General features: G+C 39.5%; 1 protein-coding gene across 1 annotated transcript in view; it reads right to left on the bottom strand.

The window, feature by feature from the left end:
- Positions 1-19,208, bottom strand: part of PTPN14 (protein tyrosine phosphatase non-receptor type 14) — a 185,134-nt gene that overhangs the window by 58,047 nt on the left and 107,879 nt on the right. Inside the window, exons 4-5 of the mRNA XM_081298435.1 lie at positions 3,127-3,224; positions 974-1,041 (exon numbers count right to left, since the gene is read on the bottom strand). Coding sequence (XP_081154561.1) covers positions 974-1,041; positions 3,127-3,224 — 166 coding nt within the window. The remainder of the gene's footprint in view (positions 1-973; positions 1,042-3,126; positions 3,225-19,208) is intronic.

Below are 19,208 nucleotides of genomic sequence, written 5' to 3'. Positions count from 1 at the left end.
TTTTGGCCCCCTGTGTCAAAACTCAATTGATCACAGATGTGTGGATTTACTTCTGGGCTCTCTAATCTATTCCAATGGTCAGTGTGTCTATTATTCTTCCAGGACCATGTTGCTTTATTGACTATAGCTTGGTAATATAGTTTGAAGTCAGGTAGCTTAGTACCTCCAACTTTGTTCATTTTGCTCTACAATGCTTTGGCTATCAGGGTCTCTTTTGTAGTTCCATATAAATTTTAGGATAATTTTCTATTTCTTTTAAGAATGACACTGAAAATTTGATAAGGATTGCATTAAATCTGTAGATTGCTTTGGGTAACATGAACATGTACACAGTATTGATTCTTCTGATCTATGAACATAGTATATCATTCCATTTGCTACCTTTAATTTCTTTGATTAATGTTTGATAGTTTTCAGTACATAAATCTTTCAATTTCTTAAGTAAATGAATCCCTAAGTTTGACTGACTGTCGGTTGGTTTTAGGCTACTCTATATGTGACTGGTTTCTGCCCACTCTCACCATTTCTATTCGGCATAGTCCTGGAAGCCCAGATGAGAACAATCAGTCAAGAAAATAAATAAATAGATGTATCCAAATAGGAAAAAAGTGTCTCGATTTAGTGACTATATAATTTATATAAAGCTTCCACCAAAAATCTGCTAGAATTGATAAACAATTTCAGGAAAATTGTAGGTTATAGTTTCGATATACAAAAATCAGTGGTATTTCTAAACAGCAACAAGGAACTATCTGAAAAAGAAATTAGGGAGTGTCTTGAGGCAAAAAGGATGTCTTTAGTGTCTCCATGTGTTTTATAGACCTTGTCCCTCTTTTATTAATACATAGGCTTTCCTCCCCTGAAAATATGTATAGGCCCAATTCTCTAAGGAAAGAATTCTCTTTTCAAAGGCAAGAATTAAATGCCCAAAGGAGGTAGAAAATTAAGCAAGAAGAATAGAAAATGCACTTACCATAGGAAATAGCACATACTCTCGGAGGAAATCTTGAGAATCAAACTGATTATAATCTCCAAAATCAGCTGAGAAGAAGATGGGGGAGAGGGGAGTAGTTATTATGTGAAATTAAAGATGGAATAAAACACTGCAAACTTGTCACCATATTTATTCTTCCTACTGTATCCTTTTTCTGCACCACTATTAAATGAAAATAGTGCCAGGAGGTGCTTGATACAGTAACTACATTTACCTAACAACTCTAAATATCAGCACATGAGCACCACTGCACAATTTAAAAAATATATATAGTGAAAGCTATTCCTAAAAGGTTATTTAAATATTTAAAAACAAATCTATAGGCTGGGGTTGTGGCTCTGTGGTACAGCATTTGCCTAGCATGTGTGAGGCACTGGGTTTGATCCTCAGCACTTCATAAACATGTATGTATGTACATACATACAGAAATAAATAAAAGTTATTTTTAAAAAAGAAAAAACTATATTTATCTGTTAAATGTGCCTCAGTTCATATCTTTAGGCTATCTACCAAGGGGACTTTTTAAATCAAGGTTAATTTGGAGAACCACAGAGCTAAATGTATCTTCATCTGATCACGTATTTGCAGCTGGAAATTCCCACTGCAGATCACCCTTGGCAAGCAACCTCAGAAAATCTTTACACCTCCTAAACAACTTTGCATGTTACAAGATGTCAGAAATTCTGTTCTGTCATGTTTTCATCTCTCAGTGGTATATTGGAGCACATGCAAAACGAACATGCACAGCCTATGCCATAAACATCAATATAGGAACATATGTCTTGCTCCTTATCTCACTCACTTTCACAAAAACCAAACCTGCGTGAAATCTTGATTTCATGTAGAAGACTTAGCAGCCAATAGAAATGGACTCAGATATATTTAAGATTATATTTAACAACAGATGCAGAATAAAAGAATACACAGATATACAGAAGGTCAACACAACAAAGTTGCTGAAATACCAAAGAGCCATCGACAAGTGTAGCACATGATCTGTTCTGCCTATTTTGAAGGTCAATCATCAGTTATCACCTTCCTTCCCAACTTATATTTTGGATGATGCATCTTTCTAAAAACCCAGTAAGAATCTCCAGGATCTACTCACGCCTCCCTCTATTAAGGGTGCCTGCTCCATTATTTCAATGATGCTTCCACTGCTCCTACCATAACTGGCCATTCTTTCTTCCCCTTCCAGGCTCTATGTAGACAGGTGTAATACAACATATTTTGGGCATTTTCATCCAAAGAGTAATAACAGAAGCTAACTCTGTAGGAAATTTACGTCTAACAGAAATGGCTATGCCACTGATATGAAAGAGATCAGGGAAAGGCCACTTTCTCTAGACATTTAGAAACCAAAAGGTTCAACTTCAGTTCAAAGTTTGGGAAGTTCAGTTCACGGCTTCTAAATCAACAGTCCACACAGCGAGAGCTTGGCTGCTGGCAGGGTTATACTTGGACACCAGCTGATTTTTAGGGAAAAGGAGGATTGAAAGGGAAATTAGTTCTCCTTTCAAAAATTGTATTTACCAGCTTCTTGTTTTCAATATGACTAAAAAAAATTTAAATAGATAATATAATAAAATGTATTTTAAAAGAATTGACACATAACAATGTAGAGAAGGTAAAAAAATAGCTGTCTGATAAATCTAAATAAGATAGGTTGAAGATAAATTTATTCCAAGAGAAGTTGGTTATTTCACATTACCAACTTGGATTTTAACTTTCTTTCTTTAACTATATTAGAATAAATCATATGACAATGATTAAGGCTATTACACTGGAAGTTGCTGTGACAGTAACATAGTCCTTTAAGCCACAGAATACAACCACATTGTGCAGCAGAATGTCCCATTAACTCTAAAACACAGCTTTAAAGCTACTATTTCTTGGAATAAAACTATAATGAAATAAGCAAGAGTAGTTTGCAAACAGTTTTGAGACAGAAACTGTCCTGCCATCAAAAATCACTAGCTCTTCTTCTTATTAACTTAAGACCTCTTGAAATGAGAAGGGAGTATTAATGAGGGATCATTTAGGTCAGTGTATCTTTTCACACTAAGAAGACACCAGCACCATAAATCCAACAGAAAATAGAATTTCACACGCTGGTGGTGACTACATCTTACCTTGCACAGCTAAGCCAGCCAGTCGAATCACCTGTTCCAAGGTACACCGCAACCGGCCTTCAAGCACGTCTTTTTTGACTTGCAGGTAATACTGATATCTGTTCATGGGAAGAGAGGAACACACAAACTCAAAAACACATACTTGGAATGTATTCCCATAAAAGACGTCCCTGGATGCAAACCCTTGTGTACACAGCAGGATACGCAGGTGATGTTGACAAAAGTCATCTATAAAAGATGGAAAGTGACCTCCTCGGCCTGTGTTTGTCTTTGTTTGATGTAGCAGGTGCCACATCCCATTTACTTTGAGATTGAGAACATTCTCATCAAATCACTTGCTTTTAGGCCAACAGGATAAACTAGTGATATGAACCAGTTCTTCATAACAGAGACCAAGAATGAAAAAGCTCTCTACACCTGGACACACATGACACTGTGACAGCAGAAATATACTCAACACACTCAAAGTATGTATGCATTGCTAAAAATTCCAGAAACACATCAACTTTTTTTTTTTTTTTTTTTTTTGCATAGTACTAGGGATTGAACACAAGGGCACTCTACCACTGAGCTACATCCCCAACCCTTTAATTTTTTTTTTTTTTTTTGAGACAGGGTCTTGCTAACTTGCCCAGGTTGACCACTAGTCATCTTTTAAATGCAAAATTTTGGTAGGGCAGATTACAAATATGTCATATAATTTGGAATTCTGCTAAAGGATGGGATAAAGCTTTTCAGAGTCATACTTCACCTCCCAGGTCGGTGACTCTTAAAAATCAATTTAAATGCAACTTTCCAAACTGAACTATATTACCAAACAACAACAACAAAAAAAAATACAGAGAGAATGTTCCCATACATGACACCAACCTCAGACCAGTAGCTAAAACAGTGTGTTGTTCTCTTGCCAATAAAATCACACATTTAGAATGACCTAAACATGTAGAAATCTCCTCACTCTTGATGGTCACGTCCAGGGACACCACTTAGCCTCTGACCACATTCCTACAACAGAGTCACCTCTCTAACACACCTTCCTGGCAAACACTCCTGGTAACTGTCACTCTCTCTTTCAAATGAACTGCAACATCTCAATCCAGAGAACTCAGAGATGACCCCAAAGCTCAGCTTTCCCAGAGACAGGCGATCACTGCTAAGACCTAATGATGGCTGGTTCTACCGGCAATATCACAGGAATCGTGACATATCAGCCTAATTGGGAGAAGGCCTGGGCTCTCTACACACCCCAGCCCAGACCTCACTTCTTTGTGGTTGGGTCCACTGTACAGGGCAAAGGCAAACATGTCAGTCCTGGGTGGGAAAAATCTAACCTAGACTCAAATCAGAAGGGTAAACACTGAGAATTATTTGAAAACCCTTCTTAATCAACTTAAGATAGAAAAAAACTTTTACCCTGCCCACATGCAGTCTTTCATCTGATTAATTCATAAACATTTTACAGGTTTCACTATCCAGTCAATAATTTTACTTCCTGCTCACATCATGTGACCATATAATGATGTATGTAACAAATGCTTCCACTGGCTTTTAGAGACCAGTTCCTCACAGATGTCGAAAAGCCACTTATGGTGAGCTGGGGCCACTCACCACTCTTGAGTTCAGTGGATCTGGCTCTGCCCTGTCCTCGTCATTACAGCCTTAGAATCCATGACTCCTCTAACCAGCTGAGTCCCAGCAAAAAGAAAGAGTGCTTATGTGTAAGAACTTCTGGTCAAAACTCTTTTACTGATAATCTCATTTCTTAATGTGCACAAACTAATAAGGACGACACATTATGTGGGACCATTTTTAAAACGCTGTGAAATCAAAGGCACTTTGTGTGGTATATGTATGTGTGAAAGAGCCAGAAGATTTGTAAAAGCTGTTTTGGGTAATATTATATGCTGGGCAGGAAAAGCAAAGTCGTGACCTATCACTCTCTATTCTTCATAGGAGAAAATCAAAATAAAAAAAATTTGAGAGCAGTGCCTATATATGAATTTAAAGAAACAATACAGGAGTAAATCATGATACTCAACACTAAAGCCTGAATTGCTACAATAAAATATGCTACATAAATATCTTTTAGCTTCCTTTTTTCCCCATTTAGAATCAGGTCCCCAGCTCAGGCATAGTTTTAAGTACAGATGAACCCAAAGTAAGTTTACATTACGACCTTGTTTAAATAAAAGATTCATGCAATATGGCTAATTAATGATAGTATTAGTTCATCTTCCGGGATGTAGCTCTATAAAAATGGGGAAAATAAGGGCTCTGGAAGATGGCTTCTCATACCACAGAGCTGGTTTCTTGTTTGTGTTCTACACCTTCTCTTTGAGGTTTTTCTTCAGCACCTTCTGTCTTCTTGTTCACCATCCCCAACTTTTCCTCTGACACGCTTCTTGGGTCTCTGGGCCACTTCTCAAGGGAATGATGAAAGGTCCACTCATTCGTGCAAGGTAACCTTCTCTTCAAGAGACTCTGGGAACTGCCCAGGAGTCTTTTATGGAAGACCTTTCATGTTTGTAACTTAGTTCTTAGAAAGGAGAAACCTAAGCAAGTAAGAGGGTCCCTAAGTTATCAAAACCTCTTTTAAGTGCCAAGAGCTCATTCTTAAAGCAGACCCATCTTTGAAGACGAGCCGCTTAGATTCTGAAGACCCTACTTTCAAAACTGGGGGAACAAGAACAAGAGAGATGCAAGGAAGAGTGTTAACTTCATCCTATTTCCAGAGTGTTCTGCTCCAACTTTCTTCAGTGAAGTTAAAAGATATGGAAGAAAAAAAAAAAAAGCAAACAAGGAAAATGTATACTCACACGCACCTGCGTACACACACAAATCCAAAAGCAAAGACTCAGGATAGAAAGAAATAGCAAAGCCTACTCAAGAAACAACAGTGAGATTCTCAAAGCAAAGCAAACCAGAAGGCAAATCTCAAGGTAGGAAACGATGATAAAAGTTGATCTGTTCCTATTAATCATACCCTGTTCTCTTCCATGTGCTATCTGTCCCTTTCCATCTTGAGTGGTTTCACTTATTTTCTGCTCTTCCAGACAGAAGATAGATGGACAGTAACATGCTCTTATTAAGCACTCTCTGTGCTTAGGTCTGCAGGATACTGTGCTTGCCCTGGAGAGAGCTAAGACAGGACGCCCTGGCCTCTCTGACCACTGCCGCCATGTTTCTCCAGTACACTACCTAAGGGTTCAATGTTCAAGAACCAAGGAATAAAACATTTGAGAAGTTATCCTGGCATCACCTACCTTTTTAACATGGTAACTTGGAGTCAAAAATGATCCCCAAAAATATGTGTGTGTGTGTGTGTGTGTGTGTGTGTGTGTGTGTCTCAGTCGACTCCCTTGGGAATAAACACCAACCAATTAATCCACAGGATCCAGCAAAACAACCATTTCCATTTTCCTTAGCCTCCTGCTCCCAACTCTCACCCACAACACATGAGCACGTTCTATTAAAAATTCATCCTATCTAAGGATACAGTGAATCAGGATCCCTAGCAAGTAGTGCTAGAACATTCTGGTCACGTAGGTTGGATGTAGTCTTGTGCTGGGATATAAAACCCTGGAGCTGAGAAAAGCAGTAGTCTATCTTGGAAGCTATCCAGCCAAGAGAATCTGCACACCAGTAATGATATGGTGCCATTACCACATGAGACTGTGGTTATTGCTATGTAAGATTGCAGAAACGAGAAAGAGATTTGGACCACATGGGAAACTGCTTGGTTGGTACTCTTCTGCACAGAAGTGTTTTTGCAAAATATAAAAATTGTATCCTGTTTGAAGACTGGAGAGTATGAGCTGAAATTTTTATTTTTAGAGTGCTTGAGTTCTGCTTATATTTGATGAGAGATTCAATTACAACAGCAGTAAAATGCAACCGTGAATCCTATTTTGGAAACATGCAATTTCATGGAAGTATACTCCACCCTGTCACAGCTCTGGGTGGAGGGAGGGAAAAGGGGGAGAGAAAAAAAAAAAAAAAACAATCCTCATGCCAGGAAAGTAAGTGTGTGCCAACTTTCCAAAGAGATCCTCTTTGAAAATCTAAGTTCACAAGGAACGCTTTTTAATATTTTTCATATTCAAAGACCTAGAAATAGTCTATCTCACAATTCAGGCCCAGTGATTACTTTTAGGTTAGAACTCTGCTCTCCCGTAAGAACTAGTGAACATAACTATGCTTGTTGAAATGAAGAAAACAAAATTCTCATTTCAAATTATTTTTGTTTTGCTTTTAATCTAAAGATTCATGTGCTGATTAAATGCAGGTTTCTCTGGGTGAAGCATAAAAGGGTTCCTGATAATCAGTGTTACCAAACATTACAACTGGAAGCTGAATGATGCTATGAACTAGCTTCTGGACACTGCATCTATCTGGAATGTTCGTACCCCAACATAAGAAAATAAGACACTTTTCCAAGTTCCTTCCTCCTCTAAAAATTTGAAAAGAAAAAAAAATTAAATGCCATATTGGGTCAAATTAATAGAGCATTCAGTACTTCTATCAGAGATATCAAAGAACTCTTTCCAAGTCACACCCCACAGCATTATTGTCAACATTTGGAGATGCAACACTAAGATCTCTAATCTCTCCTTTTAATTCATGTACAAAGAATTAATCTCAGCACTGATACAACTGTGTTCTACCTGCAGGTCTGTTCGTTCTTCTCAGATTGAAAAATCCTTGGTGGTATTCTGCAAAGTAGAGACTGCACTACCACAGAATCACAAATGAGACACTAGGGACTCAGAGGCTGAGTATGTGATGCTTTGAAAATATGTTTCCCACCCTTCCCACAAGCGAAAGCCTCATTCCAAGTCCAGATCAGCAGAACTGCCCCCAGCAGGAAAGAGCCATGTAAATAGCAAAGCTTTAGGATCTGATTTTGGTCCTACTTCCACCCAAGGATGCAACATCCTCAGACTGGCAGAGATAGGAGGGGCAGTAGACTTCTAGCACTGCTCCAAACGTTTGCTGGGAGGACTCCCCTCAACAGGGTCATCTATGCCGACCCTGTTTCCCTTATGAACTGTTCTGGGGCCAATGAATGGGGAATAAAAATGCTGTGACCCCCAGCAGAAGCCCTCAGAACCAGTGCCTGGGTCATCTCGGTTTCCCTTTGTTCTGAGACCTGCAGTATCCAGCAAGGACTGCAGCTGGGTTAGCCTGTGCCCTGGGCAAAGACACCAGAGACCAATACTTGTGCCCAGGTGGACAAGTGAGATGCACGAGAAATACCAATAAGTCTTTGTTTGTGAAAGCCACAGAAATATGGGGCCAAAAATACTGCAGGATGGCTGAGCCAAAGCTATAGAACAAAGGAAGGATGTTTATAAAACCCAAGGCCAGGCCTTTCATGTCTAGAAGAAGAACCCATTTTGAAAGTGAATGACTTGCTCAAGGTAACACTGCTTCCTAAAGGCAAGGCCAGATCAGACCACAGCCAGGCCAACCACAGAGGCAAGGCGGGAGGGACCTGATCCCCAGGCACTCTGGGCAAACCCATTCCACTGAAGTCTAAAAATAAAAATGAAAATAAAAACAACACCACCTGTGATGTTTACCTATGCTTCTGAGGAAGGGCTCTGATAATCAAGCCCTCCCCTTCCCTCAATTAGACTGTCTGGGCCACAGCACACCAGGCAACTACTGAAATGAGAAGCTTTTCTATAAAATCCTATTACAGGGTGTGTTTCCAACAGTGGCCCACGGACTCTTCAGATCTGGGTTTTCTCCTGGTAGCAGCCTCTGGATATTTCACTTTCCTCCTGTGTAAAGAGAAGGAAGCTTAAGAACCCCTGAGCATGCAATCTACCCACTTGCTCATGACCTTGTAAGAAGCACTGAGGGAAACAAGTAAAATCTAAAAGCAGGGTCTTGGTTTATAGGTGACTACCAAGGATGAGGGGCTATGTTCAGCAGCAGGTGGGAAATGAGCCCAAAACAATAGGTATTCCTAATGCAGATTAGTTTTGAAAACTAAAATGCAGTTCATCATCGGGATCCCACATGTCCTTCCTGATGCTTGCTGTGAGTAGCCTCCACCTCTAGGATCATTACAAGAGCAATCCCGATTCATTTCTGTTATTACCCTAATAACACCTGATAAAACTATATGAACAGCATTTGTGTCCCATGTGTCACTCCTTCTGTCTTTGTTCTTCCACAGTTAAAAACAGATGAGTGAAGCTGGTTGTTGTGTAATCCCAGTCACTTGGGAGGCAGAGGCAGGAGGATCGCAAGTTCAAGGCCAGATTTAGCAGATAAGCAAGGCCCTCAGCAACAAAGCGAGACCCTGTCTCAAAATGCTGTGCCTATTAACCTGTAGCATCTCTAGTATCATCACATGGCTCCTGTCTGCCCTTCCCTCCTCTACAGCTCAAATGCAATCAAACCAACTTCTCTCTTCCCATCCTCAGAGTCAGTAGGGATATGGGACATCATAGAGGAAGGACTACCCTTCCATTCCCGTCTTTGAAGTCTTTCCTCGAAACTAGTGGGGTTGGAGGACCAGAAGGGGAAAGATTATTTTATCATTATTATTAAGAGCAATTTCCTTTACAACTAGCCATATCAGAAAATTATTGCTAAAATGTATTAGAACCCAGTTCTCCCAGGACAGCACAGAATGTAGCAAAGAGCTGGCTCTTCTTTTTTTTTTTTTTTTTTTTTTTTTTCTGGTTGATTTTATGCTGTGCAAATAAGAAACAAATGTAAAAGTTTCTCTACTATAAAAGACAAAAAAGAGGAGACAGAGGACAAGTTGTCCTAGAATTCTGAGGTATAGAAGAGCAAAGAACAATTTTAAATCTTAGATTGACAGGGATACCAACAGGAGAGAAGGGGCACATTCCATCCATTCCAAAGGGTGTTCACAGCTGTAAATCCAGATAATGGACAGGGTGGCCCACACTGCGGTGCTCTGTCTGCCAGGACCAGATAAACAGTATGTACACAGGCATGCAACCAGATAAACCTGAATGCCTCCTTCCCTCTGTCCCTCGATCCTCAAAACCCTTGGGAAGAATTTCAGTTTATGACTTCTGAAGTATAATAATGGGTCTGGTAGCTGATCTATGCACTATCTAAAAAGCTGTTACATTTAATGAATGTCCCAGCCGACAGTCAATTAAAACTCTGCACCAACAGATTACAAAAGCATCTTGCCAGTATGCAAAATGGAAATAACTCACAAGGAAAAAAGAAAAAGCAGTAAAAAAAAAAAAAAAAAAAAAAAAAAAAAACAGAAGGAAAAAGCAAAACTAAAACTGATGAAGATAACCTTAAAAGGAAAAGTTTTTCTTGTATCCTTTTTCACGTCACAAGATCATACATGTGCATGTGTGAAAACAAAAATACATGCATACACTCCAACACATACAGACGAGGTTTCCTTGGCAAAAGGTCAATTCCTGGAGTTTTCGGCATTCACTGATCAATAAATACCTTCTTTTGCCAGAGACTCCTTGAGTTTCAATGAGTCAAAGGATTGCAATTCTTTCCTAAAAAGGACAATGTTTGTTTAAATGCACACAAACACACATGGACCTTAAGTACTAGTGAAAGAAGGCCAATGATAGCAAGGTGTTGCAAAAGAGAAAGGCATGTCACAACCTGATCCCTGCTTTTTGCTCTTGAACTCTTGCATTAATTATAACAAATTACAGGGAATCCAAGTTCTGTTTATAAGTACAATAAATTCCCTAATAATAGCCTATAATTTAATCAGGGGTTCTGTTTAAAAAAAAAAAAAGAAGACTCATTTTCTGTAATACATCACAGAGAAAGAGGGAATGCCCTGACATCACCTCTCTCTGTCCCCCTCCTAGGCTATTGGCTACAGATTCCTTGTCAACAATCCTACCTATAGGACGTGAAAGAGCCAGACGGGGCTCACTGCTGTGGTCGGTAATGCTCTGACCTAGGAAAACATGACAGCAAAAGTAAAAATATTTATTCTTTAAAAATAAAATAGTGGGCCAAAGTGTTTGAGGTCAAAATAAAATCTGAGTCTGTTTTGATCCATCTTAAAATCTCCAATGACTTGGAAAACAATTTTGCAGTTCCTCAAAAAGTTAAACATAGAATCAGCACATGACCCAGCAATTACACTCCTAGGTATATACTCAAGAAAATTGAGAACACATGTTCACACAAAAACTTATACGTGAATAGCAATACTATCCACAATAGCCCAAAGAGAAAATACCCCAAATGTCTACCAACTAGCAAATGGAGAAAGAAAATACGGTCTGTTCATTCAATGGAATATAATTTAGCCATAAAAAGGAATGGAGCTTCAGCATGGAGGAAGCTTCAAAGTAATGCTAAGCTGAAGATGCCAGACACAAAAAGCCACATTTTGCATGATTCCATTTATACAAAATGTCCAGAAGAGATAAACCCAACAGAGACACAAAAGTAGATTTGTGGTTGCCAGAGGCTGGGGGATGGGTGGGAACAAGGAATGACTGCTGATATTCTGAAGTTAGATTATAAAGATGGTTGCACAACTTTGTGAATACACCATAAACTGCTGAATTGTATACTTTTAAATGGTTAAAATGGTAAATCTAATGTGAATTTTATCTCAAATAGATGAAAACACTAAGTGATCCTTAAAAAGAAAAAGTCCAAACTCCTGACATAGCACACCAGGCTCTTTAGGATCTGCTCAAAGCCTTCTTTCCATCTTCATGGCTCCCTATGCATCCAACACCAGAGCTGTGATATACTTACTGCATTTCCCAACTGTCGCCATGCTCTCTCCAGCTTCCTTGCCATTTCCCCTGTCTGAAGGCCTTTACTCAACTTGTATTTGCATAATCACCCAACCTTCCATGTTCTTCAATAAACAGGCCCCTTTTGAGGCCCCCATGTCCTTCCTTCACCAGGCCTGACCTGCACTGCCACTGGCACCTCCCCCACTCCACCATGACCTCCCCATGAACCACTTAACAGAAGTGCATGGATGGTCAATAAATGTTTCTGAGTAGATGAAATACTGACAGAGAGACAAAATAGGTGCGTGTGTGAAAAGAAAAGAGGGAGAGAGAAGTGAGTCACTTCCTAGTAAGGGTATTAGATGTTATTTCTATCATATGACAGAGGCACCTAAAGGCTTCAGAAACGTAAACCCATCACACATCCAGTAGGAAGCCTCAAAGAATTCCTTTGTAAAGGACAAAAGTACTCCCTTAGTGTGGACTATTTGTATACTTGTAAATAATTTAAACGGCTCCCTGAGCTACTGTACAACAAAGGAGAAACTCAGAGATAAATCTTGGACAGGAACCAACAGCATCAAAGAAACCCTCGTGGTGGGCAAAAGAACCAGAAATCAAGGTGCAAGAAGGCTCCATGCTGATTAGCCAGACAGAACCACTCCTCTAAATTGCAGCTGTAAAATGTGGAGTCTTCTCCCTCTTACACTAGTAATAAATATGCCTTGACTCATCCAGCTCAAAATACGCACCTGCCTGCCCTGAAAATCATGTGTTCATAATATTACCCACCACTCCACTGTGGGAAAAGGGAGCTTAAATTACATCTGGAAGCAGGTGAGTCAACTGCCCAGAGATCTGTCTTTCTGGTAAAGAGCCAGGTTCGTGGCTAAGAAGCCTGCATAAGAGCCTGAGCATTGGTGAGCTAGCAGTTGGAGGAGCAGCATTAGCAAAATGCAGGTCTGAAGAAGAAAAGATATCAAAACTGACAAAAGGAGGCTGAGAGGATTGTCTCTGGAAACAGGCCTGAGCTCTACCTTAGCATGCCTAATTAAAGGTAGCACCTATCTTTTCACACATGAGCAACTGCCAAAAGAGGTCAGTTCTCTGTAGATGAAGTAATGTCCCAGAAATGAGTAGGAAATTCTGGCTATAGGCTTCATAAATATTTGATGGATGAATGAGGCAATGGAAGTAATTAATTAATTATAGATCCCTAGAGACTATGATAAAAATAGGTGGGGGGGGGGAGAGAAATCCAGCCCCAGATTAAGTCATTATGGCTAGACTCATGACCAATGACCTTGAAACTTAGTGGATGGGAGGAAACAAGAAGACTGCTGAGTGCCAGGTTTCTAACTCCTTCTGCCCTGCGTCCTGCCATCTGAGCAGAATAAGTGCAAGGATGGGCCTCCTCAGCGCTTGCCAATGGAAGGTGCTCGTCCACAAACTCTCACACACCTGCAGGACTCAAGCAAGGTAAGGTTCTGCATTAGCCAAAAGGCAAGTGACAAGCCAGACGGAGGGAGCACCTGCAAGCTGTGGGGACCTCGATCTGGCTAAGTGTTGGGAGGGAATGATGGATGTCACTGTGATTTTTTTTTTTGTGTTCACAGTGAAGCAGGGAGAGTCCTTCCTATCTTGAGTCAATCATGTTTTTGGCTCTTGACACCTGAGGACTCTATGGGAGCAATGCCTTCTCCATCCCCTCATTGCAACCTTGACCTCACCCAAGCTTTGGCCCTAACTAAGAGCTAGACAAGCCTAACTTAAATTCTGGGTGGTACTTATATTTATTGACCAATCTTGAATTTGAAAGATTTCTAACTGCCAGGTGCTTAAATGCTGCTGGAGCCCACACAAGCCACACTCTTAATCACCTGATACACATTTTCTCATTCACAGCTAAAATATCTCTGAATACCCTAAGAGTGACCCTATGCTTTAAAAGTGAAAATATCAGCAGGTCAAAAACAATGTGGTGTTCATCAGAAACGGCAAAATAGTTATTACTTCTGCTTGCAAGTCCAAAATATAGGAGACACTTCTGAGATCCTGCCTTAATTTCCATAGCATGGACTGGTGGTGAAACAAATGTCCACCTCACCTTCCTGGCTAGTGTGATCCACGTGCAACCTCTTCCCCAAAATAGCACTTGAATGTGTTAGCTTTATGTTGCTGTAGTTAAAATACCTGACAAGCAGAACTTAGAGGAGGGAAGAATTATTTTGTCTCATGGTCAGCTGGCTCTAAGGCAGAAACATCATGGCAGAAGTTAATGGCAAAGGAAAGCTTCTCAGCTCATGGCAGCTGGAAAGCAGAGAAAGAGAAAACAGAGAGGCCTAGGGACAAGATAAACCCTTCCAGTGCACACACTCGGTGACCAACTTCCCCCAACTAGGTCCTACCTTTCAGAAGTCCATTCAGCTATCAATGAACTAAAACATCAAATGGATTCATCTACTGTTCAAATGGATTAATTCACTGATGAGGTCAGAGTCCCCATGATCCAATCATTGCCTAAAAGCCCCACCTTTGAACCTTACTGCACTGAGGGCCATGCTTTCAACACCTGGGCTTTTGGGGGTACAGACATTCCAGATCCAAACCATAACATACCACATCACAGGTTTTATACATTTCTAATAACCTAGCAATTCATCTTTATTTTGCCCCATAAGTACCTTAAAATCAGGGCCTATTTCCCTTTGTTTTATAATTCACAGTAGATGCTCCTAGATCTTGTAGCTGTGCAAAAAGCATTCTGGTCATTTGCTAACTTGAGGAAATCCAGGGGGCTAAAAAAGGGAAAAAATGATTTTTTGGGGGAAGTTAGCCACCTAAACAGTTGACATAAAACAATACCAGACTCAGTAGCAAAACGAAAAAGCAAAATCACCCAAACTTCAGGCGTTACATAACAGAAAGCCTTTCTCCAGGCACCAAATTGGAATAATTCATTCCGCCCTCTGTTAGCAAGGCACTTTAATTGTTCAGGCCGTTTAATTATGCACATCTATTTTTGCCTCCTTGGGAATTATTTAGATTTTCTTTATTCATCTTCATATTTCTACTCAAAATCTAGTACACAGTGGGCCTCCACTTTACATTTACACCATGGCAAGACGTCAATACAGCCACGTATGATGTGCAGCCTTACTGGAGTCAACTGAAAGCGGGTGAAAGAAACGTCATCATGTTTCTTGAGAACACTGGAAAAAATAATAAAAACACATTCTAGGTACAACAAAAGCTTTGAAAGACTTGAATTTTCCACAATTGGAATTAAAGTTCATTTCCGTAGATATGAAGACATTAGAGCAGTTCAAGCAGTTATTAACTATGACAGTGCTTCACATTGTAGAGTGGGCTTCCAAGTGTTTTCATACTCACAACAACCCTCCAGGACAGACACTGTAATTCCCACTTCACAAGAGAAACTGGAGGTTCCAAGAGCCAAGGAAAGCTGCCACGCCTTCCAATGTTACAGCCAGGTGCACTTTTGTTAGGACATTGCGATTGTTTAGTAAACTGAAATAGTCAGGCATTTCTATAGTCGGAAGCGTCAATCTCGAGAGTAAAATGGGAAGGAAGGAGAGGAAAAACACTATAGGTGATAAACATGTTACAACATGAACCACTGACCATTTGCTCAGGTTTTAAATACTGGAAACGAATCATTTTCTCTTATAAAATCCTCCAAAGTAGCTGAGGATATCAAATGTGGCAACAATTGCCACTGATAAAATACCAACCCAGCAGACATCTCGCTGCCCAAGAATCTAGTATCTTCCTATGCTGCAATTTCTGCCAAAATCATGCTCGATGTTTTCAAGAGTGGAAATGTCTCTCTACAATTTCTCCTTTCAAATCTCTTCTGAGGCTCTAGGATTAAAGGAGCGGGTATTTTTCTTGTTGAGTGAAATTAAAAATAATTTCACCTGGGCATCATGGCAGAAACCTATAATTCTAGCAACTCGGGAAGCTGAGGCAGGAGGATTGCAAGTTCAAAGCCAGCCTCAGCCAACTTAGTGAAGCCCTAAGAAACTTAGACAACGTCTCACAGCAAAAAATAGAAAGGACCAGGGATATGGCTCAGTGGTTAAACACTTCTGGGTTCAATCCCTGGTACCCAATAATAATGATGATGGCGGTAACAATAATGATTTTAGATATCATTTTTCCTTTTAGAGTTTTAGTTTTCTAACTGTCTCAGTCTCCAACCATAAAATATTTTATAACCCTTGACACACTGGAAACCTTATGGTAGGAACAAAAATTTCCTGGGGTGGGAGGGAATGGATGACCTAAAGTGACACAGGACTATGTATAAGTGGAAGGAAGACTTTTGTTTAGGACATTGGGACAGGGATGGTAGAAAATCAGGATTATAATTCCCAAATCAGAGAAAAATCCTCGTCTCTTTCATTCCATGTAGGAGACTTCTAAAAACACACTCTTCCTCTTTATCTTAGGTTTGAAAAGCTAAAACTATCTTCTTAAAACAGAGAATGAGAAAACATTAACTATCTCCTTAAGAAGGAAGTACCTTGGCATGAAACTTGGAGAGGATGCTGGTTTGGGACAGTCAGTATCCCTGGGCATATGGCCACATTTAAAGGAAAGGATTCCTACAGAAAATTTTGAAGTAGGAATCAAATTCCCCCTTGAACAACAACCTCAGAAGTTTCTTCTAAAAATTTATGACTTTAGGAAATATATGAGCCCCGTATATTTTGTTAATGTATTCACATAAACCAACAAAGTGAAATCATTTTAAAAACCATTAAATTCTATTACTATAATAACCCAGTATTTGACAACATCACTGCAAAGGCCAAATCAAGGACACTTCCCATTGATCCCCTTTATAGTAAAACTGTCATCCTTTAAAAACAACAAAATCAAACTAAAGATAGTTACACTAAGAATGATCTTTGAGGCAGAGCTTGATTAAAAGACACGCACTAAAAAGATGGGGGGAGGGGACAAGTTGATGTAATTAACAGTTACTAATCTGCATTTTTTCATTTAACTTGTATTATTTTTATAAAGACTGCACCCTGTACACATTTCACACAGAACTAAACCCCAAGCATGTCTCCACTTTCTCATGCTAGTGAATTCTATATAACTTCATCAACTCGAGTGCATGGGTGTGCTTGGAGTCTAGGGGGCTCTCTCATAAAATCAGGATCACAGATTTCAGATAAGACCAAAGGAGACTTTTTTCAGAAACTTAGGCAAATAAAAACAAACATATCAACAGATTCTTTTATACTTTTTCCTCTATTCACATGCTATATAAACATTTTCTATATGTTTATCATCTCTCTGGAGGAGAACTATGATAATTACATGAAAATAAAAACATTTGAGGGGAAATAAATAACATTATTTTGCCATCTTTTTTGGAAAATACAACTTGGTACCTAACTTTATTTACTTTTATTTTTTATTAGTTTGGTACCAGGGATTGAACCACCCTGAGGCACTCAACCACTGAGCCGTATCCCCAGCCCCTTTTAAAAACATTTTTTTTTTAAAGGCAGCATCTTTCTTAGTTTCTTAGGGCATTGCTAAGTTGCTGATGCTAGCCTCAAACTTGCAATCCTCCTGCCTCAACTTCCTGGGCTGCTGGGATTATAGGTGTGTGTCCATACTCAGCCTAACTTTAATAATTGAGATAACTAGGGCACCATATGCTTTTATAATTCCCAGCCAGAATTTAATAAAAATGATGAGGCATTTATAAGTTACTCAGATATTTTTAAAATGTGACCTAGAGGAAGGCAGGCATTTCTTCTACTTTCTTTCACTTCTGTACCACAAGTAACCAGAAAATGCCTAGCACACAAAGATGCTCAGCAAATACTCACTGAATGTATGCATGAATGCAAAATTCAACTGATTGGTACCATGTCCAAAATGGGTTGCTTGGTCTAGGGATGTGGCTCAAGCGGTAGCGCGCTCGCCTGGCATGCGTGCGGCCCGGGTTCGATCCTCAGCACCACATACAAACAAAGATGTTGTGTCCGCCGAAAACTAAAAATAAATATTAAAAAAATTCTCTCTCTCTCTCTCTCTCTCTCTCTCCCCCCCTCTCTCCTCTAAAAAAAAATGGGTTGCTCACGCTAACTAAAATATTAATTGTGTAAAACTGTATGTTACACTAATTATTTCATGCTAAGTATAAATATGTTACACTTAATAAAAACACTTTTTATTTTATTTTTTTTTTAAAAGAGAGAGTGATAGAGGGAGAGAGAGAGAGAGAGAGAGAGAGAGAGAATTTTTTTTATTATTTTTTAGTTATCAGCGGACACAACATCTTTGTTGGTATGTGGTGCTGAGGATCGAACCCGGGCCGCACGCATGCCAGGCGAGCGCGCTACCGCTTGAGCCACATCCCCAGCCCCACTTTTTATTAATTAGTAAAGGTAGACACTTCTTTTTTTTCCAAAACATGGAGATTTATAAGAAGAAGAAAATGTGAAACAGGTTTCCTTATAATAAAAATATTGGAAACTCTAGCATTAGAATATATTCTTCATTAATGACCTAACCAAATTAAAAATCTAAACAAGACATTGCATAACTGTAATTTCAAGACATAGAAAGAGGTTTCATACTAGGAACATGTGACCCAATAATAACCAGAAAACCTTGAACTTTAAAACAATCTTTCTTCCAAGAAATCAAAATTTAATGTAATAAGATTTGAGGATTTCTCTAAGATAGAAATATTGTTAATGTTACTATGGTAAAGGAGATGTTATTTAGCAAACTTGGAAATGACAGAGAAGCCCAAGATTCCACAGTAAGTTTCCAGGGGCACCAACAGTCACATTCAACTGCTAGCCTCAACCTTGCTCTGTTTCAACATAATTCAGCAAGTGGGAACAGGGCACAGTTGGCACATGCGTATAATCCCAGAGGCTTGGGAGGCTGAGGCAAGAGGATTACAAGTTCAAAGCCAGCTTCAGCAACTTTAGCAAGACCCTGTCTCAAAATAAAAAATAAAAACAGTTGAGGATGTACCTGTGTTTAAGCGCCCCTAGGGTCAATCCCTAGTACCCCCCCCAAAAAAAAAATTCCAGCAAATGGGTATATTTGTGTTGGTGGAAGGGAAGACTAGTCATCCCTATTTCTATTTTATAGACACAGAAACTGGCTCACAAAATAGAAACACAAGGCTCTATCCGCTACAATTTAACTACTTCGAGCCCCATTCTAGATATCCTTGAAGACCTCACACTGCAATACTTCCTCTCTTCTGTTTTCCTCTGCTAGGAATGCTCTCCCTCTATGCCTTCCGCCTCCAACCATCAGTGAAACTCT

Source organism: Spermophilus citellus (assembly GCF_964194105.1).
Source record: "Spermophilus citellus genome assembly, chromosome: 6".
In the NCBI taxonomy this organism is placed as follows: domain Eukaryota; kingdom Metazoa; phylum Chordata; class Mammalia; order Rodentia; family Sciuridae; genus Spermophilus; species Spermophilus citellus.
The sequence above is the reverse complement of the archived record's forward strand: the minus strand, read 5'-3'. Positions and strand labels throughout refer to the sequence as shown.